The following is a 23,150-nucleotide window of genomic DNA, read 5'->3' on the forward strand; positions in this document are numbered from 1 at the left end:
TCCATTGTAGCTTGTGAATTACCGAATGTTTCACTTCTCCCATAAACTATAATGGAGAGGGCAGCTCTGACGTGTGACCATGTCTCCACCTCATCTGCACCTATCCGGAGTGCCCTATATTGGGCAGGAGACTCCCATTCTGCCAATATATGGGGATCAGAGCTATAACCCCACAGTGCTCGATTGGCACAGGACTCGTTTCTATATGATCATGGCAATTATATATGTGCAGCCACATACAGACAAACAGGTCTGTGATAAAGCGGTTGTGGGGGCGCACAGAACGGTGTTGGGCGCTGGGCGTACGCCCCTGGGCTACCTATATCATAAATGACAGGTCATGGAACTGCTGCTGGGACTGCCACCAATTACTCTGGGATGTGGCCAGCCACCATTAAAGACCTGGAAGCATCTAAACCTACTCATTCAGGAGTACCGCCAGTACGAGGTTGTGCCCCCGTAAACCAAACCTTTAGTAAGTTGGCATATTGTAATGTGACCACCTGCGGAAAAGTTTGCACTCTATAATATACACAACTTTAGCGTAATGGCGGTGGGACTTTTGGCATTTCGCGTTTATTTCATGCTTCCCTATCAAATCCTATACTGTTGGCATTAAGACCGCCATGTTCTGCGTCCGGACATTTACAGGAACTGCAAAGCGGATGAAAATTTCACACTCCACAGGCTGCAGAGATCGATCTGTGGTGCGCATTTTGGATCCGCAGCATGTCCATTATAGCAATGGCTTTATTGTGCAGATTCAAACGTGTGGGGGAATTTCACTCCCAAAATTTGCATGAGAGCCCCCACCAAATAAATGGTGCCGATTTTGTTCTGTGGATCCACTGTGCAATGACCTCCTCATCTGAGTATAGCCGTATACTCACAGCGGGGAGAGAAAGCCACGGCGGAATGCTGATGGCGAAACCGCTACAAAACCCGCGGGTTTTGAAACTGCGCTTTTCCTGCGGAATTCTCGCGGTTATTCGGTGTGGCCGAGAATTCCTCTGAAATTCCATCCCGTGACCTCAGCCTAAACCTGGGCTCCATGATGGCAATCACTGACCCCCTGCAGAGATTTCGAAAAGTTCTGAAATGTTTTAGAAATGACTTTTATTCCCTTTGAACCTTTTAACAATTGCGCTTATATGTTCTCTTCTCGATAATTTAGGGTTTAATTAACATTCCGGTCACTTGCCGCCGCCAGATGGAACCGCTTTCCAAGATAATCTAATCTCCCAGCGATGTATTTTGCACATTACATACAGGCCACAAGTGGAACGGCACAATAGCTGCGGTTCGGTCAACCGGCAGCCCATAATTGGATAGGCCTCCCGAGTAATTAGCGCTAATGCGCGGGGTCTCTGGAGCAATATGGCAGGCTTGTGACTGTGAATACAAATGTTTGCTCAGGTCCTACATGACTGGGATGTAGTGAATTGTTACTGATCTATGGAAGCGCGCTGCTGTTATCTCCGCCAGCTCCCACACCAACGCTCCGTTTATGGCTGATTACAGGCCCGTGTGATGTGCGGCTGACCCTGACCCCATCTTTGGTTGCTCAGTTATACATGAATTAAAGGAAACTACAAGCAAGACTGTAATATGGAGACTGTTCTTGTTGCCCATAGCAACACCTCAGAGCTCTGCCTCTGGTTCCTAAGCTGTGGAGGGAAAATGAAAGCTGAGCAGCTGACTGGTTGCTATGGGCAAGAAAGACAGAGTTGCTGTTTTGATAAATGAGGCCTACTATGTTTTACCTCCTGCCGGGCCCGAGGGGAGAGGGGGGAAGTCAGTGCCGGGCCCGAGGGGAGAGGGGGGAAGTCAGTGCCGGGCCCGAGGGGAGAGGGGGGAAGTCAGTGCCGGGCCCGAGGGGAGAGGGGGGCAGTCAGTGCCGAGCCCGAGGGGAGAGGGGGGCAGTCAGGGCCGGGCCCGAGGGGAGAGGGGGGCAGTCAGGGCCGGGCCCGAGGGGAGAGGGGGGCAGTCAGGGCCGGGCCCGAGGGGAGAGGGGGGCAGTCAGGGCCGGGCCCGAGGGGAGAGGGGGGCAGTCAGGGCCGGGCCCGAGGGGAGAGGGGGGCAGTCAGGGCCGGGCCCGAGGGGAGAGGGGGGCAGTCAGGGCCGGGCCCGGGGGGAGAGGGGGGCAGTCAGGGCCGGGCCCGGGGGGAGAGGGGGGCAGTCAGGGCCGGGCCCGGGGGGAGAGGGGGGCAGTCAGGGCCGGGCCCGGGGGGAGAGGGGGGCAGTCAGGGCCGGGCCCGGGGGGAGAGGGGGGCAGTCAGGGCCGGGGGAGAGGGGGCAGTCAGGGCCGGGCCCGGGGGGAGAGGGGGGCAGTCAGTGCCGGGGGAGAGGGGGGCAGTCAGTGCCGGGCCCGGGGGGAGAGGGGGGCAGTCAGTGCCGGGCCCGGGGGGAGAGGGGGGCAGTCAGTGCCGGGCCCGGGGGGAGAGGGGGGCAGTCAGTGCCGGGGGGGAAGGGGGCAGTCAGTGCCGGGCCCGAGGGGAGAGGGGGGGCAGTCAGTGCCGGGGGAGAGGGGGGGCAGTCAGTGCCGGGGGAGAGGGGGGCAGCCAGTGAGGGGGAGGGGGCAGTCAGGGCCGGGCCGGAGGGGGGAGGGGGGCAGTCAGTGCCGAGCCCGAGGGGAGAGGGGGGCAGTCAGTGCCGGGCCCGAGGGGAGAGGGGGGCAGCCAGTGCCGGGCCCGAGGGGAGAGGGGGGCAGCCAGTGCCGGGCCCGAGGGGAGAGGGGGGCAGCCAGTGCCGGGCCCGAGGGGAGAGGGGGGCAGCCAGTGCCGGGCCCGAGGGGGGCAGCCAGGGCCGGGCCGGAGGGGGGAGGGGGGCAGTCAGGGCCGGGCCCGAGGGGGGAGGGAGGCAGTCAGGAGTAGGCCCGAGGGGAGAGGGGGGCGGTCAGGGCCGGGGGGGAAGGGGGCAGTCAGTGCCGGGCCCGAGGGGAGAGGGGGGCAGTCAGTGCCGGGCCCGAGGGGAGAGGGGGGCAGTCAGTGCCGGGGGAGAGGGGGGCAGTCAGTGCCGGGCCCGAGGGGAGAGGGGGGCAGTCAGTGCCGGGGGAGAGGGGGGCAGTCAGTGCCGGGGGAGAGGGGGGCAGTCAGTGCCGGGGGAGAGGGGGGCAGTCAGTGCCGGGCCCGGGGGGAGAGGGGGGCAGTCAGTGCCGGGCCCGGGGGGAGAGGGGGGCAGTCAGTGCCGGGCCCGAGGGGAGAGGGGGGCAGCCAGTGCCGGGCCCGAGGGGGGCAGCCAGTGCCGGGCCCGAGGGGGGCAGCCAGTGCCGGGCCCGAGGGGGGCAGCCAGTGTCGGGGAGGAAGGCAGCCAGGGCCGGGCCGGAGGGGGGAGGGGGGCAGCCAGGGCCGGGCCGGAGGGGGGAGGGGGGCAGTCAGGGCCGGGCCCGAGGGGGGCAGTCAGGGCCGGGCCCGAGGGGGGCAGTCAGGGCCGGGCCCGAGGGGGGCAGTCAGGGCCGGGCCCGAGGGGGGCAGTCAGGGCCGGGCCCGAGGGGGGCAGTCAGGGCCGGGCCCGAGGGGGGAGGGGGGCAGTCAGGGCCGGGCCCGAGGGGGGAGGGGGGCAGTCAGGGCCGGGCCCGAGGGGAGAGGGGGGCAGTCAGGGCCGGGGGGGAAGGGGGCAGTCAGTGCCGGGCCGGAGGGGGGAGGGGGGCAGTCAGGGCCGGGCCCGAGGGGAGAGGGGGGCAGTCAGTGCCGAGCCCGAGGGGAGAGGGGGGCAGTCAGTGCCGAGCCCGAAGGGGAGAGGGGGGCAGTCAGTGCCGAGCCCGAAGGGGAGAGGGGGGCAGTCAGTGCCGAGCCCGAAGGGGAGAGGGGGGCAGTCAGTGCCGGGCCCGAGGGGAGAGGGGGGCAGTCAGTGCCGGGCCCGAGGGGAGAGGGGGGCAGTCAGTGCCGGGCCCGAGGGGAGAGGGGGGCAGTCAGTGCCGGGCCCGAGGGGAGAGGGGGGCAGTCAGTGCCGGGCCCGAGGGGAGAGGGGGGCAGTCAGTGCCGGGCCCGAGGGGAGAGGGGGGCAGTCAGTGCCGGGCCCGAGGGGAGAGGGGGGGCAGTCAGTGCCGGGCCCGAGGGGAGAGGGGGGCAGTCAGTGCCGGGCCCGAGGGGAGAGGGGGGCAGCCAGGGCCGGGCCCGAGGGGGGCAGCCAGGGCCGGGCCGGAGGGGGGAGGGGGGCAGTCAGGGCCGGGCCCGAGGGAGGAGGGAGGCAGTCAGGAGCGGGCCCGAGGGGAGAGGGGGGCAGTCAGGGCCGGGGGGGAAGGGGGCATTCAGTGCCGGGCCCGAGGGTCGAGGGGGGCAGTCAGTGCCGGGCCCGAGGGTCGAGGGGGGCAGTCAGTGCCTGGCCCGAGGGGAGAGGGGGGCAGTCAGTGCCGGGCCCGAGGGGAGAAGGGGGCAGTCAGTGCCTGGCCCGAGGGGAGAGGGGGGCAGTCAGTGCCGGGCCCGAGGGGAGAAGGGGGCAGTCAGTGCCGGGCCCGAGGGGAGAGGGGGGCAGTCAGTGCCGGGCCCGAGGGGAGAGGGGGGCAGTCAGTGCCGGGCCCGAGGGGAGAGGGGGGCAGCCAGTGCCGGGCCCGAGGGGGGCAGCCAGTGCCGGGCCCGAGGGGGGCAGCCAGTGCCGGGCCCGAGGGGGGCAGCCAGTGCCGGGCCCGAGGGGGGCAGCCAGTGCCGGGCCCGAGGGGGGCAGCCAGTGCCGGGCCCGAGGGGGGCAGCCAGTGCCGGGCCCGAGGGGGGCAGCCAGTGCCGGGCCCGAGGGGGGCAGCCAGTGCCGGGCCCGAGGGGGGCAGCCAGTGCCGGGCCCGAGGGGGGCAGCCAGTGCCGGGGAGGGGGGCAGCCAGGGCCGGGCCCGAGGGGGGAGGGGGGCAGCCAGGGCCGGGCCCGAGGGGGGAGGGGGGCAGTCAGGGCCGGGCCCGAGGGGGGAGGGGGGCAGTCAGGGCCGGGGGGGAAGGGGGCAGTCAGTGCCGGGCCCGAGGGGAGAGGGGGGCAGTCAGTGCCGGGCCCGAGGGGAGAGGGGGGCAGCCAGTGCCGGGGAGGGGGGCAGTCAGGGCCGGGCCGGAGGGGGGAGGGGGGCAGTCAGTGCCGGGCCCGAGGGGAGAGGGGGGCAGTCAGTGCCGGGCCCGAGGGGAGAGGGGGGCAGTCAGTGCCGGGCCCGAGGGGAGAGGGGGGCAGTCAGTGCCGGGCCCGAGGGGAGAGGGGGGCAGTCAGTGCCGGGCCCGAGGGGAGAGGGGGGCAGTCAGTGCCGGGCCCGAGGGGAGAGGGGGGCAGCCAGTGCCGGGCCCGAGGGGGGCAGCCAGTGCCGGGGAGGGGGGCAGCCAGGGCCGGGCCGGAGGGGGGAGGGGGGCAGTCAGGGCCGGGCCCGAGGGGGGAGGGAGGCAGTCAGGAGCGGGCCCGAGGGGAGAGGGGGGCAGTCAGGGCCGGGGGGGAAGGGGGCAGTCAGGGCCGGGGGGGAAGGGGGCAGTCAGTGCCGGGCCCGAGGGGAGAGGGGGGCAGTCAGTGCCGGGCCCGAGGGGAGAGGGGGGCAGTCAGGGCCGGGCCCGAGGGGAGAGGGGGGCAGTCAGGGCCGGGCCCGAGGGGAGAGGGGGGCAGTCAGGGCCGGGGGGGAAGGGGGCAGTCAGTGCCGGGCCCGAGGGGAGAGGGGGGCAGTCAGTGCCGGGCCCGAGGGGAGAGGGGGGCAGTCAGTGCCGGGCCCGAGGGGAGAGGGGGGCAGTCAGTGCCGGGCCCGAGGGGAGAGGGGGGCAGTCAGTGCCGGGCCCGAGGGGGGAGGGGGGCAGTCAGGGCCGGGCCCGAGGGGGGAGGGGGGCAGTCAGGGCCGGGCCCGAGGGGGGAGGGGGGCAGTCAGGGCCGGGCCCGAGGGGAGAGGGGGGCAGTCAGGGCCGGGCCGGAGGGGGGAGGGGGGCAGTCAGGGCCGGGCCGGAGGGGGGAGGGGGGCAGTCAGGGCCGGGCCGGAGGGGGGAGGGGGGCAGTCAGGGCCGGGCCGGAGGGGGGAGGGGGGCAGTCAGGGCCGGGCCCGAGGGGGGAGGGGGGCAGTCAGGGCCGGGCCCGAGGGGAGAGGGGGGCAGTCAGGGCCGGGCCCGAGGGGAGAGGGGGGCAGTCAGGGCCGGGCCCGAGGGGAGAGGGGGGCAGTCAGGGCCGGGCCCGAGGGGAGAGGGGGGCAGTCAGGGCCGGGCCCGAGGGGAGAGGGGGGCAGTCAGGGCCGGGCCCGAGGGGAGAGGGGGGCAGTCAGGGCCGGGCCCGAGGGGAGAGGGGGGCAGTCAGGGCCGGGCCCGAGGGGAGAGGGGGGCAGTCAGGGCCGGGCCCGAGGGGAGAGGGGGGCAGCCAGGGCCGGGCCCGAGGGGAGAGGGGGGCAGCCAGTGCCGGGCCCGAGGGGAGAGGGGGGCAGCCAGTGCCGGGCCCGAGGGGAGAGGGGGGCAGCCAGTGCCGGGCCCGAGGGGAGAGGGGGGCAGCCAGTGCCGGGCCCGAGGGGGGCAGCCAGGGCCGGGCCGGAGGGGGGAAGGGGGGCAGTCAGGGCCGGGCCGGAGGGGGGAGGGGGGCAGTCAGGGCCGGGCCGGAGGGGGGAGGGGGGCAGTCAGGGCCGGGCCTGAGGGGGAAGGGGGGCAGTCAGTGCCGGGCCTGAGGGGGAAGGGGGACAGTCAGTGCCGGGCCTGAGGGGCGGACAATACACACACTCCCAGATGCTGAAGAACCTCTTTGATAAGGCTGTGTTCACATCACTGTTCATCGCTTCTAATGTTTCACTCCGTTATAGAATCAGAACAATGAAAGTAATGGCAATGCCAAATAAATTGTGTGGCGGAGACCAACGGCACCTCATGGACCCAATGACTATAGTGGGGTCCGGTCGGGTTATTGCCATGGTATCTGGTATTTTACTGCAAATTGTCTGTGCACCATTTTTGCCGTCCGCTTAATAGAATTTATGACCGGTGGAGGCTCTGAAAGGCACATGTACCTCTGTACAAATCACTGGCCAGACCACACAGAAGGGGCGGTGAACCAGGGATTATTCCGATTGCCAGATTTGGAGTTGGGAAGGAATTGTATCCACCAACGTCGCGGTCTGAGGGCTGTTTGTTGCGGGATGAGTTGTATTTTTTCATGTAATGTACTGAAAAACTTTTAGAAAATTTAAAGTGCACTGAAATGGGGAAAAAAAACACTGAATCTTTTGTTTCGTCTTGTTCCTACTGTATAAACACTGCAGCAAAAAACGACATAACTTTATTCTACGTTGGGTTACCAGTTAGGCCTCCTTCCCACGAGCGTGACGGGCTCCGCAGCGTAATATTCCGCTGCGAAGCCCGTCACGGCGCCCCCCAGAGCCCCTATACTTACCTGCGGGAGATAGCGTGAAATCGCTTCCCCGCCCACCGCCGCCACGTCACCGCCCGTCACCGCCCACCGCCGCGCGTCACCGGCCGTGTCACGTGACGCGGCCGGCCGTGTCACGTGACGCGGCCGTGCGCGTCATATGACGCGCGGCGGTGGGCGGGAAAGCGTTTTTTCACGCTATCTCCCGCTGGTGACAGCGGGAGATAGCGTGAACGGACGGCTTCCATTGACTGCAATGGAAGCCGTCAGTGCGTACAGCCCGTCCTCACCCGCAGAAAATAGAGCATGCTGCGGGTGAGGACGGGAGAAATCGCGGTGCGTAATTCCGCGGTGGAATTACGCATCGTGAGCATTGTGCTATTAGGTTCAATAGAACCTAATAGCTGCGGGCAACGCAGCGGATTTTCGCCGCGAATTACGCGGCGGAAATCCGTTCGTGGGAAGGAGGCCTTATAGAGCTTTTTTTTACTGTACTATTTTAAAATCTAAAAGCTTTGGGGGTGAAATTATTTTCTGTAGCCATCCTCTAACACATTCTATTTTTTATTTATTTATTTATTTCCCCGTCAACATCGCTGTAGGAGAGCCCATTTTTTTGCGGGACATCCTGCAGTTTCCATTGATACCATTCTGGAGTACGGCTTACATTTTTTCTTGGCGATGGAGTGACCAAAAAACCACAGTGTTTTTTTTTTCTATTTTTATTTTCTGACACCGTTCACCATAAATAATGTTACTTTGATAGATCAGACATTTATGGATGCAGCGACACCAACATGATTTCATGTTGTATTATTTAGATTCTTTTATTATGAATATGACAAAAGGTTTTTTTAGTTTTTTAACTTTTATTACCTTTTTATTTTTCCTAATAATTAATAACACTTTTATAGATGGATTTTTACTTTAATTTTTTATTTTTTTTTTAAGCCCACCATAGGGGACAAGAACTTGCAATGGTTTGATCGACCTATGGTATTACATTATACTGCAGCATTACATTATACCACGATCTAACAGGCAATCTATCGAGTCACACCACAGGCAAAGCTTGATAGACAATCTGCAATTGCAGCCCTGGGAACTTTCAGAAGGCCCACTGCTAAGGCAATCATGGGGGGGCTGTACAGAAACCCAAACATTGATCGGATTTAAATGCCACTGTCAAAACTGACTGCAGCATTTAATCCTTTCCAATCCACTGTCTGACATCTTCCTTCATTCTGATTGAAGCTTTGTACAGCTCCAATGTCAGAAGATGTCCAACAGGGTATTCTTACCGTCTATTGCCAGCCACTCCGCTGTCAGAGCCTCTCTGGTGCGCACACACACTGGCTTTGGCCAGCAGATGGCGCCGTTGTATAACAGCAAAAAGAGAAAGCCTTTTAGGAAACCCTGAATCCAAAATTGGATTGGAAAGGGTTAAAGAGTTAAGAGCCTTGATCAGCACTGCACGTCCCCCCTTCCCCTCAGGCACAGCGCTGCGCCCTTTCGAAGCCCAGCGCTGCCTCCAGTACTTTCTACTAATCCCTCAAATGCCTTTTTAAGGCTGCCTGCACACGGGTGTATTATGCAAAAAAGATCGCAGCATGCAATATCTTGGTGTGTATTACAAGCCCAGATAGTGCATGGGGATTGGCGGCTCGCAGCATGTTCACACGTCATTGCATACTTGCTGTGTGCCGGCATTCACGGTCGTGTGAGCTTGGTGTAAGGCGCTGCATTAGGCAGTCTGATGGAAAAGTCACATATAACCCCTTATATTGCTCCCAAATGACAAACTCCCCTCTCCTGCGTTTGCACTTGCTGGTAATAGCATGATCTCCGTCTCTAATAGCCAGTCATGTATTACTTGGCGTGTTCTTCTGGCTCGTCGAGTTGTAATTATATCTTTTCAACCGAGTTGTCTTCACGAGGGCATGGAATTTGGGTCAGGTCGGGCGACACACAGAGCGCGGTGCTTTTCAGCGGAGTTAGAAGAAAGCGTCCCCAACAAAGGGCTTCAGGCCCTTGTTTAATTATGTATGGGGCCACGGCGAAGAATTCACAAAGATGAGAAATCATTTCCCTCTCACTAATCTTCCTCTAATGGAAATTGAAACATTCTTTGTAACTGAATCGTAATTACCGCTCGCGACCGTCGTGTACTTTCTTCATCTCCTCCTTTTGAAAAAAATCTTTGTTGCGTTGCTTATGGCAAAAATTTATAGGAAAAGATGGTTGACTGCTTAGAATTTTCTTTTGTGGACCATTGCTCCATTCACTTCTATGGGACAGACTTAATACACCTCTGCATTCCAGTGAAGTGGATGGGGCAGCAGTTGAAAGCTCTTCTGCGCCATTCAAATGGGGCATTTTGGTGTGCCGATCTCGGGATTGCTTGGTATCCCAGTGGTCAGACCTCGAGCAATCAGACATTTATCCCCTATCTTGTGGGTAGTGGATAAATGAGTTTAGTGGTAAAACCCCTTTATGGACCAAGCACCGTGAATTTACAGCGCTTGGTCCTGGGCTTTAATCCCAGCCGATGCTAAAAATATGGCGCGGAATGAAGGCCTAGTGCCCACGGCCGTGACGGGCTCCGCAAGCGTAATACAGCAACCGAGCCCATCACGGCGCCCCTCCAAAGACCCCATACTCACCTCTGGATCCGCTGCTCGACGTCCCACATTCCGTGCTGGCGCTCATGCGGAGTACAGCACGTGACATGCGGCCGGCGCGTCACGTGACGCAGGCGTCGGTGGGCGGGGAAGCATTTTCACGCTCTCTTCCGCTGTGCTACAGCGGAAAATAGCGTGGCGGACGGCTTACATTGACTGCAATGAAAGCTGTCCAAGCGTGCGCCCGCGGCAAAATAGAACATGCAGCGGGTGAGGACGTGTGATTTCACAGGGTGGGATTCCGCACCGTGAGTGTTTTGCGCTATTAGGTTCAATAGAACCTAATGGCTGCGGGGCAGCACCGCGGATTTCCGCCATGTGATACGCGGTGGGAATTAGCCCTAAAGCTCCTGCAATGTAGCAGGTTGGGTCCTCAGGTATCAGACACAGCCTAGGACCCGAATCACACTAAATGCTTCTGCCTTCTCTCTTCCAGGCTATATGGCAGTCAATGAGCATTATGTAGTGCGAAGCGGAAATGTCATTGACACCATTCTCGACCCGGTGATCACGTTATTGCTGGGTGCCCCCTTCCACAGCAAAGCTGCAGGGTCCTAGTAGACCCAGATCAGCTCTGTTAGTGACTATGGTCACCACAGGGGGATGTTTTCCCCTGTAACTGGGGCTCCTATTTATGTGAACCCTATGGATACCCCCAGCTACAGTGGAAAGTGTCAAATACAAGACAATGTGACTGACCCCCAGAGGTCTTGTATGACATCATGGTGGACATAGAAGTTAAAATAAATAGTTGCAAGATTGAGTAAAAAAAATGAAAAAATTACAAAATAAAATGTCTTAAGAAAAAAAAAAAGAAAACGACCCACCGCCGGTGCCACCCAAAGCTGTCGCCATGTGTAATCCGAGACTATACAAATTATATATCAAAATGGCCGAAACGCTTTTTTATTTTAGTGTAAATATACTAATTTTAATAACTTTAAAAATTGTAAACTTTTTTTTGCTTTCTACCCTTAATAAAACTATTAAAAATGGGGTGAGAATTCAATGGAATTTTTTTTTTTTTTTTTTTTTTTTTTTAAAATGTCCCAGGGAGGAAAAAAAAAATGCTGCAAAAATAATTTTCAGGGCTAAAGAAAAAAAATAGCTTCATTATATTACCACATGGGTAATATATCCCTAAAAAGTGTCTGATCCTTTAGGACTAAAACATCCTGGTCCTTAAGGGGTTAATGGATTTTCTGGGATGTAATTATGGGCGGCCTATACTTCTCATTGTTTGCTGCGGGCCCAGCCTCCGAGGTTCCCACCAATAAGTAGGAGTGGGCTGCGATGCTCCAGCTATGACGGCATCCATTCCATTCTTTACACAGTCCGGCCCCATACATACAATTGTATTCAGTACTACATCTCAATGCCGTTCACCTGGAGCTGCAGTACCGGAAACGGCTGGTGCTATGCATGAGCTGCTGTGTCTGTGTTAATTCCGGAGTGATGCAGAGACTGAACAAAACTAAGGGAGTCAACCAATTTTTGATAGCTGGACAATCCCCCCCCCCCCCCCCCCCTCCCACACACCTCCTATTTGTCGTCCTCCTCTCTTCTCCTCCTCAGAAGTAGTAGTTTGGTGGTTTGTGTGCTTATTTTTATTTTCCTTTTCCAAATTTTCCTCTCTGGAGAAGGAAGAAGTGTGGTGGCTCGGTGATTAGTGTTGTTGCCTTGCAGTGCTGGGGTCCTAAGTTTCCAATCTAACCAAGGGCAACATCTCCATGGGTGGTGTTTTTTTTTTTTGTGTTTTTTTTCTTGTTCTTCTCCTCTGGACAGGCATAGTGACTCAATGGTTAGCACTGCTTGAGTTTGAGGCTAGAGTGTGACAAAGGGCAACATTTGGATGGAGTTTTTCAAAGTCCATGCAGATGTTACCCTTGATGGGATTTGAATTTCGGACCTGGCTTTGATCCTTAATCTTTTCATTGAGGATGTTAATTGTCCCACTTCTGATGATAAACCCAACAGCCTATTTCTGTGTAACCTCATGGCGGCGCTGCCATTGGAAGCATTGAATTCTCACTAATATTAACACATAAGAAATGGTTAAACCCCCAGAATATTCTGTTTAATCTACTCCTCTCCACAACCCGAGGTGAACCCTAATGTATATATGTTTAATAAAAGGAACTAGAGCAGAAAGCTGAAGAGGAGCGAATCCGAATGGAGAACATTTTAAGTGGCAATCCCCTACTGAACCTCACAACACCCGCCGTGTCTCAAGCAAGTTTTAAAGTGAAACGAAGGTACGTTTTATTGTTGTGCATATAATCTTTTACAAAAAAATGGTAGAAGGCACAGAAAAGTGCTGCGTTCTGCTTTTTAACCCTGTACATGCCATGGTCACTCCTGTCAGAACCATGACCCCTGTTGTACGTTCAAAGAGGTTTACAGAGGAAACTTGAGTATCACCAACCAGGATTTCCTTGGATTTTAATTGGATGAACCCATATATTAGATATTGTCAAGTCCTGATAAAAGCTTTTCACCAATGTTCCCCAAAATATTTGTCTAGTGTATATGATCTGTTTTAGTTATGTGTGTTGGCAACAGTTGATGAACAGAAAGATACTGAGCTTGGAAAAGTTTAGATTTTTTTTTTTTTCATTAGGAATCTATTTAGGTGCTGCTAAGTATAGGAGAGAGACCCTGTGAGTCCTGCTTCTTCCCCCGCCTACTGGTAGGAAGTGAGCCTGAGAGTCCTGCTTCTTCCCCCGCCTACTGGTGGGGAGTGAGCCTGTGAGTCCTGCTTCTTCCCCCGCCTACTGGTGGGGAGTGAGCCTGTGAGTCCTGCTTTCCCCACCCGCTTGTGCGGAGTGAGCCTGTGAGTCCTGCTTTCCCCACCCGCTTGTGGGGAATGAGCCTGTGAGTCCTGCTTTCCCCACCCGCTTGTGGGGAATGAGCCTGTGAGTCCTGCTTTCCCCACCCGCTTGTGGGGAATGAGCCTGTGAGTCCTGCTTTCCCCACCCGCTTGTGGGGAATGAGCCTGTGAGTCCTGCTTTCCCCACCCGCTTGTGGGGAATGAGCCTGTGAGTCCTGCTTTCCCCACCCGCTTGTGGGGAATGAGCCTGTGAGTCCTGCTTTCCCCACCCGCTTGTGGGGAATGAGCCTGTGAGTCCTGCTTTCCCCACCCGCTTGTGGGGAATGAGCCTGTGAGTCCTGCTTTCCCCACCTGCTTGTGGGGAATGAGCCTGTGAGTCCTGCTTTCCCCACCTGCTTGTGGGGAATGAGCCTGTGAGTCCTGCTTTCCCCACCCGCTTGTGGGGAATGAGCCTGTGAGTCCTGCTTTCCCTTCCCCGTCCGCTTGTGGGGAGTGAGCCTGTGAGTCCTGCTTTCCCTTCCCCGTCCGCTTGTGGGGAGTGAGCCTGTGAGTCCTGCTTTCCCTTCCCCGTCCGCTTGTGGGGAGTGAGCCTGTGAGTCCTGCTTTCCCTTCCCCGTCCGCTTGTGGGGAGTGAGCCGGTGAGTCCTGCTTTCACTTCCTTGCCCGCTTGTGGGGAGTGAGCCGGTGAGTCCTGCCACCCCCCTGCCCGCTTGTGGGGAGTGAGCCTGTGAGTCCTGCCACCCCCCGCCCACTGGTGGGGAGTGAGCCTGTGAGTCCTGCTACCCCCCCGCCCACTGGTGGGGAGTGAGCCTGTGAGTCCTGCTGCTACCCCCCGCCCACTGGTGGGGAGTGAGCCTGTGAGTCCTGCTGCTACCCCCCGCCCACTGGTGGGGAGTGAGCCTGTGAGTCCTGCTGCTACCCCCCGCCCACTGGTGGGGAGTGAGCCTGTGAGTCCTGCTGCTACCCCCCGCCCACTGGTGGGGAGTGAGCCTGTGAGTCCTGCTGCTACCCCCCGCCCACTGGTGGGGAGTGAGCCTGTGAGTCCTGCTGCTACCCCCCGCCCACTGGTGGGGAGTGAGCCTGTGAGTCCTGCTGCTACCCCCCGCCCACTGGTGGGGAGTGAGCCTGTGAGTCCTGCTGCTACCCCCCGCCCACTGGTGGGGAGTGAGCCTGTGAGTCCTGCTGCTACCCCCCGCCCACTGGTGGGGAGTGAGCCTGTGAGTCCTGCTACTTCCCCCTGCCCACTGGTGGGGAGTGAGCCTGTGAGTCCTGCTGCTACCCCCTGCCTACTGGTGGGAACTGATTCTGTGAGTCCTGTTACCCCCCCCCCCCCCCCCCTGCCCACTGGTGGGGAGTGAGCCTCTGTGAGTCTTGCTGCTACCCCCTGCCCACTGGTGGGGAGTGAGCCTGTGAGTCCTGCTTTCCTCCCCGTCCACTCCAGTGATAGATGGTGATTACAGTGGCGATACTTCCACTGATGATCTGTGAGTCCTCCTTCCTCACCCACTCTTCTAATAGATAGAGATTACAGTGGCATTACCTGCACTGATAGTCTGTGAGTCCTGCTTCCTCCACCCACTCGTAGGAGCGAGCCTGTGAGTCTGCTGACACACACTAATGTGCAACTTCTCCTCATCGTTTTTTATACATGGAGCGCTATCAATCCTTGTGGGCGAGTGAAGCAGGATATCGGAAGACCTGACTAAGGTACTTTAATTAGGGCACTAAGTGATTCTGGTAGGGCTGCGCACAGACATTTTGCAGCGAGATTCTCCTGCTTTAGCTTTAGAACACTGTGTCACTTTCTTAGCCCCAGGGTCGATGCACAAGACGACGCTGCGGCATGGACGGTCCCTGGTGGCACACAGTTTCTATGGTTCCTTGTTACTGACTGTGTGCCAATTTGGTGCCTCCATGACCCCAATTCTTCCTTGGAAGCACTGCTTCCTTCTAATGCTTGCGTTACTTTAGAGATGCAACTGTGCCTGTTATACTACCTAATGATCCCGTTCCTGCATGTGTCTCTACTTCCAGGTGGGACGACGACGTGGTGTTCAAGAACTGCGCCAAGGGCGTGGACGAGATGAAGAAGGAGAAGAGATTCGTCAATGACACCCTGCGCTCCGAGTTCCACAAGAAATTCATGGAGAAGTATATTAAGTAGTACAGTTTTATGTGCTCCGGGCAAAAGATGATCAAGGACATCCATTTAGTTATCACCCCGCTGATGTAACGTGATGGGAACGTTGAGGAGAACTTGTCATGTGTCGCCCCCTGTCTTGTACCTGCATGTTCTATGTGAATAAAAGGCTTGTTGTTTTCTATTTTATTCTTTTTGCTTTTATTTGTGTGTAGATCCCGTATATATGAATGTGTTGTATTAAACTCATGCTACTGCCGCTATCTAGTGTGGGAGAGTGTTATTCCCTGTAGTACACGGACCGTCCCCTCCACCCAAACCATTGACCTGGACCAGTGATGCCCCAATGGTGGGCCAGGTCCTAGAGAAATACATGGTCCTCTGCCCAACCATAGGGCAGGAGTCTTACACCCCCTTACTGTGGCATCTTATCTACAAATGTTGCAGAATGTATAAACTTCTTTAATTGATTATCCAGTGCTTGGGAAATTTTAGTTAAAAAAGGACCTTCCCGGTCCGGGCGAACAAAGATGGCCGCACTGCTTCTCTGACTACCTGATGCACACCTTGTATTAGTATGCATCGGTAGACTAAGACACTACGTGCTGCTCTGACTTGCTAGCACAGGGTTATTGATGCAGCATGTAGTGTCTTATGGCCCTTTTACACAAGACTGTTGGCGTTCAGCATCGTGCACATTCCTGCCCTCCTGCGGGAATTTGAACAATAATCGCCCTGTGTAAATGCATGCAACGAGAATTGTGTAGTTCAGTTTCTGCATGCACATCTCTCTCTTCTCCCCCACCCGGCTCTCACCTGTAACCGGCGCCGGCCCCCGAATCTTTAGAGACGAGCGGGGAGATACTCGGCTAAGGCACTACTCGCTCCAGTAATGTGCCTTAGCCAGTATACTCGCTCATCTCTAGTTATTATTGAAACGAATGAACGATAATTGTTCGACCTAAACACGAGCCAACGACTGATGACCAAGAATCATTCTCTTTACGTTCGTCCATTGAATGCAGGGATAAAAACCATTGTTGGCTTGTCACTTATTGTTGGGTTTAATCAGCAATCATTCAGTCCTTCTCATTCGCTTATAAACTGTTCTGAATGATTTTCACTTGAACGAGCCAGCAATGCCTTTGGCTGTCTAAACAGGCTGCGCGAATGAGTTAGCAATGCCATCACTTGCTCATTCAAATGAGAATCGACTTGTCTAAAAGGACCCTTACGCACTGTGTATTAGTATGCATTTGTAGTGTATCCGGTATGCTGCGTTCAGACGGAACAATTATAATTGTTTAGAGAAAAGTTCAAACGAGCTAAACTGAATGAATCATTCAGATTAAACACGAGCCAATGACTGGACCACGAATGAGAATCGTGAGCGTCTCGTTCGTCAATCCGTTTTAGCGGACATAAAAATCTGCGTCGGCTCGTTCACTTCTCAGGCAGTTTAAACGCTGATCGTTTATAGGAATGTGAAACTGAATGATCAGTAAGTGAGAACTGCATGATTGTCAACAAGAATCGTGTAGGCTAAACAGGTTTCCCGAGCGCGAACGAGCTAATGCTGACGTCACTTGGGCAAACGAGAATCGTGAGTTTCTTTTTATATCTAAAAGGGCCAGTAGTCAGAGAAGCTGGGGCGGCCATCTTTGTTTGTCCAGGCCTGGAGGGTCACTTTAATCCCATTAACAAAATAAAATAGATGGTACTACATGTATATTTGTGGTGGTTATGTTTGTAGTCTGTAGCCTGCAGTGCCTGTTATCTCTCTCCGTAAGAGAAACCAAGTAATCTTGTAGATATATCCTCTTTTAACGGCTAACACAAAAATGTTACAGCAAGCTTTTGAGGCTACTTGGCCTTTTCATCCGACTCGTATAACAAAATATATCTGAAGAAACCCATATCTACACGAGATCGGAGACGGGTGGGATTATTTTGCATCTTAAAGATAAAAGCATGAGCCTGAAGAGTAAATCCTTAATTAGTCAACAGATAGGGATGTGAGTGTCTTATGATAGAGGTTGTAAGGCCCGGTGCCCCCACTAGAGCTGCACCGGATCTCTCAGATGTGTTATACCCCACCAAGATGCCTTCAGAGATAGAAGAATGGTTCAATACTCTGAACAAAGGGCTCAAGATTTGTATTCCTGAAACCTCTGGCAGTTGTTGGTGTTACGAGTAGCCTTAGGATATAGTTATAGTCACTAGATTACTGGAAACGGGTCACCCGCCTGGAAATTTGTTAATTCCCCTTCCACTCAAGACAAGAGTAGTCATCAGCAACCATTATGGGGGCTGTTTCTTCTTCATCTGGTTGTATACTGCTGGATAATACCCTCAGCTAAATAGTTTTTCTTCGAGTGTCTTTGGGGATCGGGGAAAGTACTTAGAACCTGCATAAAAAGAGGCACCAATTACATGGCCAATATTCCCGCTTGAGTTCTCTCCGTGTTCGAGACGGGCAGAACTCGCACAGTAAAGAGAACCCAGTTTTTCACTCAGACCAAAAGTTCGAGTTTGAAAAATTAGCATTTCCTTCAGTCCAAGTATCGCATGAGAATAGTCTATGCAATGTGCAGCGTCACACAGCAAGCACATGGATGTTTGTGTGCTGGGGATTGCGCCTGAGAATCTACAGTTTGGAGAACCTTACTATGTAAATGCATTGCTCTGTTCCATGACCGGTGCAGTCTACTTTTTGCTAATCCTAGAAGTTACTTTCTTGAAGGATTTTGTTGTGGACTAAGATAAAGGGTCTGTGCACTATATCTGGTATTGCAGTTTAGTTCCCTTCGCTTGAATAGTATTTTGCTGCAGTATCAGACACGGCGCATGGACAGACCTGCCTCTTTTTCTGAAAAAACGATAGACAAGTCCTTTTAATGTTGCTCCTCGAGCTTGAATCTGCATCTGCTATTATGAGCTCTTAGGACTTCTGACAAAGTTTGGCTCCCTCCAGGCACCACTAGGGGGAGCTAAAGTGCTTCCTACATTGAACTCAGTAGGCCATCAGTATGGAGTAGGCTGTGAGTTTCCTCTTAGTAGTATGTTATTCCCAACACTTTGCTACCTGGGAGATAAGCTACAGAGCTCTAGAGATGAAGCTTATCTCATAAAGATGATAGGGATGAATGCTCAGTGACTGAAGTCATGTTTATGTAAAGACTATTCAGTTTTCTGTTTAGTAACTGTGAAAGGTTTGGGATGCATTTTTGTACCATTTAGTAGATAGAATGTTGTAATTTTGTTCCTGAAATCCTGTATAGTTTTGGCTTAATTCAGATAGGTATAATGCGGCAGCGTCTTTGCGCAAGTCCTTGCCTAATCATACCAATAATGACGCAAATGAACAGCATCATAGGGATCTACTGTGCTATTAGATTCGGTCATTGAGTCCTTTTTTTACAAGGGTCAATTTCAGGGTGGTGTTGTATCTTGTCTCCACCATGAAGAATAGGGTGGAGACCTGGGTTTTGCATGATGAGTTATAGGGGAGGGTTAGGTGACGCCCACAGCAGCCAATTGGCTGATGTGGGGCTGCAGCTAGCATGTCTGCTGTTAGTGCGCCTTTCACTGCTCCCTGAGCCGTGGCACTTTCCCTCCGCCGGACGGAAAGCAGGGTCCACTCTGGACACCCCTTGTCACTGTGATGGGCTGTCTTCCAGCATGTCCCATTGACCCTCCTGTCAGTAAGCCCGCCACTCGCCCGTCTCCAGCGCTGTGTGTCCCTGACGGCCTCCTGTCTTTAAATCCACTGCTCAGCTGTCTCCCCTCCTGGCTGCAGCGCCGATTGTCTCCGACGGCGTCCTGTCAATAACCCTCCCACTCGGCCATCTTCCCTTCTGCCTTGCCGCTGCCTTTTTCAGCAGCATCGCGCCATCCATGCTGCGAACTTGAGAGCGGGGTCAGAGTTTGCCCCACTGCGGTACAACAGGACCATCCCCTGCCGGTGAGCGAAGGAGCCGGTGAGCTAGAATGTAGAGCTCCGGTGGTGAGTGACAGGAAGCAGCAGTTGGCGGTCAGCCCCGCTGCTGGAGAATTGGAGTACCACTTCGGGGACACTTACACGGTCAGCCCTGGAACACACCTCCATCATTCAATCCACTACTAGAGGGTGTGGACTAGCCCTTCCCTGTCAGAGACACAGCCAAACCCTTTTCTCCACCCCTAAGTTTCGGTGGAGACAAGACACAGCAATCCCAATTCCATGCCCATCAAAAGCCCAGATTGACGTTCTAACAAATCAACTGTTTTGAACATTTTTTTTAATTTTGTGGTAGAAAACCTTGGGCATACAAACCAATTATTATATATTGGCATGACAAGTGAGACAACAATCTTAATATCGCACAAGACTCAACATTTCCCATTCCTCCACACAGAATTTTTAACATTTCTTCTTCGAAATCTATAGCTTTAAGTAAATAAACATTTAATAACTATATATCGATAATAAACAATAACTGCTCTTATTTGGCATTAATTTGGATCATGTGTCCACCAAACGTTCCACACTTCTTGATACTTAAGTATTTGATCTGAAAGCCATCAATTTTTCCATTGTGGCATAAGCGGGAACCAACTACTGTAAATGTGAAAGTTCGTCCTCCATATACTTTCTTTAGGGTCCTTTTACAGGGGATGATGGTTTAATAAGCCAGGTTTTTGTCATGTTAGAAAATGCGCCAAAGATTAATTATTTCCACCCTTAATATGAACAGTTTTTTTTGTTTTTTTTTAATCCATTGGAAAACAAACTGGAATCTTTTAGGGTGTAAAAATAAAAACAAAAGTAAGGTAATACAGTTGCATAATTGCTCACACCCTCTTATATTTGGGGATTTGGTTGAACTCCTGATAAATAGTAGTCAGCACTCCGCTGCCGTTATTTATAGGGATTCTTATATAAAGTTCGGCTCTTCTCTGAGGGTTTTCTGACATTTTTTTAGTTGGTTGGTTAAGATCTTACAGAACATCAAAGGGGTCTGATAGAAGGTGTCAGTCAGGAGAAGGGGGCCAAAACGTTTCCAAGGCGTTACATCTACCATGGGGCACAGTGAAGACTTCAGCAAGAAGGGGATTAGATTTGGCACAACAGTGACATCACCAAGAACTGGGCGTCCCTCAAATATTTATGAAAAGACCAGAAGAACATTGGTCTGGCAGGCTGTAATAAGGCTGATGGCAATATTAAAGGAGCTACAGGAATTTCTGGCAAGTACTGGTTGTGTAGTGCATGTGACAACAGTCTCCCGTGTTCTTCATATGTCTGGGCGGTGGGGTAGGAGGGCAATATGGAAGCCTTCTCGAACAAGAACATCCAAGTCTGGCTAGGCTTTGCCAGCAGTCGGTAGGAGAAAGTGTTATGGTCTGATGAGACCGAGGTTGGACTTTAGGCCATAATTCCAGAAGGTATGTTTGGTACAAAGCCAACACTGCGCATCACCAGAAGACCACCAGACCAGCAGCGAAGATGGTGGGGGCAATATTATGGAGCTGTTTTTCTGCTGCTGGAACTGGGGCTTTTGTCAAGGTGGGGGGAATTATAAACAATTCTAAATATCAGTCCATTTAGGAACAAAACCTTCAGGCCTCGGCTAAGAAGCTGAAGAGGAATTCCACCTATCAGCAAAACGACGACACAAAGCAGACCTCCAAGTCGCCAAGAGAGTGGCTTTACCAGAAGAGTTTTAGAATGGCCCAGACATAGCTTGGCCTGAATCCCATTGAAGATCTGTGGGTTACCTGAAGAGGGCGCTATACACAAGATGTCCTGACAGATTGGGAGCGCTGTTACAAGGAAGAGTGGGCAAAGACTGCCAAGTTTTAGGGTGTGTATATTTGTGCAACCACATTATTTTAGCTTTCTTTTTACATTTTTCCACCCTAAAAGATTCCAGTTAGTTTTCCAATGGAAGCGTACTGATATCGGGCCACGCTGAGGGGGAAAATAAATCAGAAACGATTCATCTGTTGGATTTTTTAACATCCTAAAAACCTGGCATTTTAACCCTTTCCAATCCACTGTCTGACCTCTGAAGACATTATGATTTAAGGCTGTACAGCTCCGATGTTGGAAGACATCCGTCGGGGTTCTCTTACTGTATATTGCCAGCCTCTCTGCTGTCGAAGCCTATCCAACATGTCACCTCATGTAGTACTGGCTTTAGTCAGCATATAGCGCCGTTGTATAACGGCAGAAAAAGAGTAAGCCCCCTAGGAAAACCAGGATACAAATTGGATTGGAAAGGGTTAAGAGGCATGTGTAGACTTTATATATCCACTGTATCTGCATGATTATGTGTCCAGACGGGCCTAAACTGAACGACAAACGATAAGCAAAGGAATTCTCGTTGCCCCAGTTGCTGAATGGTTATCGTTCAGCTTCCCGTGAACCAGCGAGAACAGTCAGCCTATAGAAGGGCCCTTGTTGGTAGACCAGCTCTAGGTTACATGAGAACATGTGTTGCTGATGATGATTTTTGTGTCCGCATACAATATGTGATCAGCCAACAAATATAGTTTGTAGATGCAATTACAAAAGTTTGAATGCTGTTTAGAGATGAGCGAGTATACTCGTTAAGGACAATTACTCGATCGAGCATTGTCCTTAGCGAGCATCTCCCCGCTCGGCAGAGAAGGTTCGGGTGCCAGGTGAGTTGTGGAAGTCAGCGGGGGAGGGGGGGGGGGGGGAGAGAGAGATCTCTCCGTTCCTCCCCGCTCTCCCCCGCAGATCCCCGCCCACCACTGGCAGCCGAATCTTTGCTCCCGAGCGGGCAGGTACTCGCTAAGGACAATGCTCGATCGAGCAATTGCCCTTAGCGAGTATACTCGCTCATCTATAATGCTGTTTTATGTCTGTCTGTGTTGGCGTTGCCGGTTGTCTATTTCACAGTAATTAATGGCTCCTCCAATCACACATGCAGTTTTTGGTGGAGTTTTTTGAGGCAAAGCCAAAAGAGACTTCGAAAGGAATGTGAAATGTACATAAAGGACTCGGGGTATGTTCACACGTTGTCGATTTGCTGCAAAATGTTCCATATTGGAAAATACCCACCCATTGGTTCAGATTTCACCCGCTCATCTGAGGAGGTGGAATCTCCACTGAAAATGCCCGGTATAAACTGATACACTGTGGATTTAAAATCCGCACTGCATGACCATTGTGTTGCCTATTGCAGGTGGAATTTTCCGCACAATGTATACAAGACTTTTTAGGCTGGGTTCACACAGGGCGGATTTGCCGCGGAATTTCGCCGCGGCAAATCCGCCTGCGGCCGCTAATCTCGGGGGTTAGCCAGCCATGTGGATGAGAAATCTCGTCCACACTTAACGGCCAATCCGCTGCGGCAAGTCAGGCAGGAACCGCGGCTGCGGCGACCGCAGCCGTGGCTTTAGAATGTGCGGCATGTCTATTTATTTTTTCTTTCCGCTGCGGCCACGCTCTCCTCTATGAGAGCGCCGGCCGCAGCGGAAGAGCGAGCGGCCGGGCCGCTTCAAAGCCGCCGCCGCGGTTCTCCTGGCGGAAATCTTGCGGTTTTTGCTGCGGCCAAACTGCGGGATTTCCGGCGGGAATCTGCCCTGTGTGAACCCAGCCTTAAGGCCCTCTTTACACAATGCGTATTCGCTGCTGGCTTTTCGCAGCGGCAAAATCCACACCTAGGGGCTTATTTACACATCAGTATCCTGTGAGCCAAAACAAAAGCGTGGCCAAAATACAGAAGAAATGCCAAATCTTCCTATTATACTTTCTCTCTGTACGTTCCGCTCCTGGTTTTGGCTTACGAAATACTAATGAAAACGACTTCCGTGTGAATAAGCCCTAAATGGTGCGGATTGTGTTGCAGATGGTTTTCAGCCCGTTTATTTGAGGTTTCAGTATAAATAGGCATGCAGGGGATTTAGAATCTGCACCGTATTTCTAGTGTGCTGCGGATTCTATTTAGAAACTTTCTGCTCCATGTGGATGAGATTTTTGAAATCGTGTCCGCATGGCTTGTACTGTAAATGCTGCACTTCAAAAAAAAAAAAAACTGCATGTGTGATTCCTGGCTAAGGGCCGTATACCGGGGCTGGACAGAAATATGGAGACACTGTACGAAATGCATGGAATTTTAACCATTTGCACTGGGCTGTGCTTTTGACCCCTACTTGGCTGAGAGCTTTCCTGACAAATTTGTGTTTACTTCACCTCTTGCCCT

At 54.3% G+C, this 23,150-nt stretch overlaps 1 protein-coding gene across 2 annotated transcripts in view; it reads left to right on the forward strand.

Annotated features, from left to right (window-relative positions):
- Positions 1–15,118, forward strand: part of CWC15 (CWC15 spliceosome associated protein homolog) — a 32,041-nt gene extending 16,923 nt beyond the window's left edge. For both annotated transcript variants that reach the window (XM_066586760.1, XM_066586766.1), the window contains exons 6-7: positions 12,101–12,219; positions 14,829–15,118. In XM_066586760.1, the coding sequence (XP_066442857.1) occupies positions 12,101–12,219; positions 14,829–14,958 (249 nt within the window). In that variant the 3' untranslated portion in view covers positions 14,959–15,118. The remainder of the gene's footprint in view (positions 1–12,100; positions 12,220–14,828) is intronic.
- Positions 15,119–23,150: the final 8,032 nt, after the last annotated feature.

The sequence above is a fragment of the Eleutherodactylus coqui genome, chromosome 1 (assembly GCF_035609145.1).
Source record: "Eleutherodactylus coqui strain aEleCoq1 chromosome 1, aEleCoq1.hap1, whole genome shotgun sequence".
NCBI lineage: Eukaryota > Metazoa > Chordata > Amphibia > Anura > Eleutherodactylidae > Eleutherodactylus > Eleutherodactylus coqui.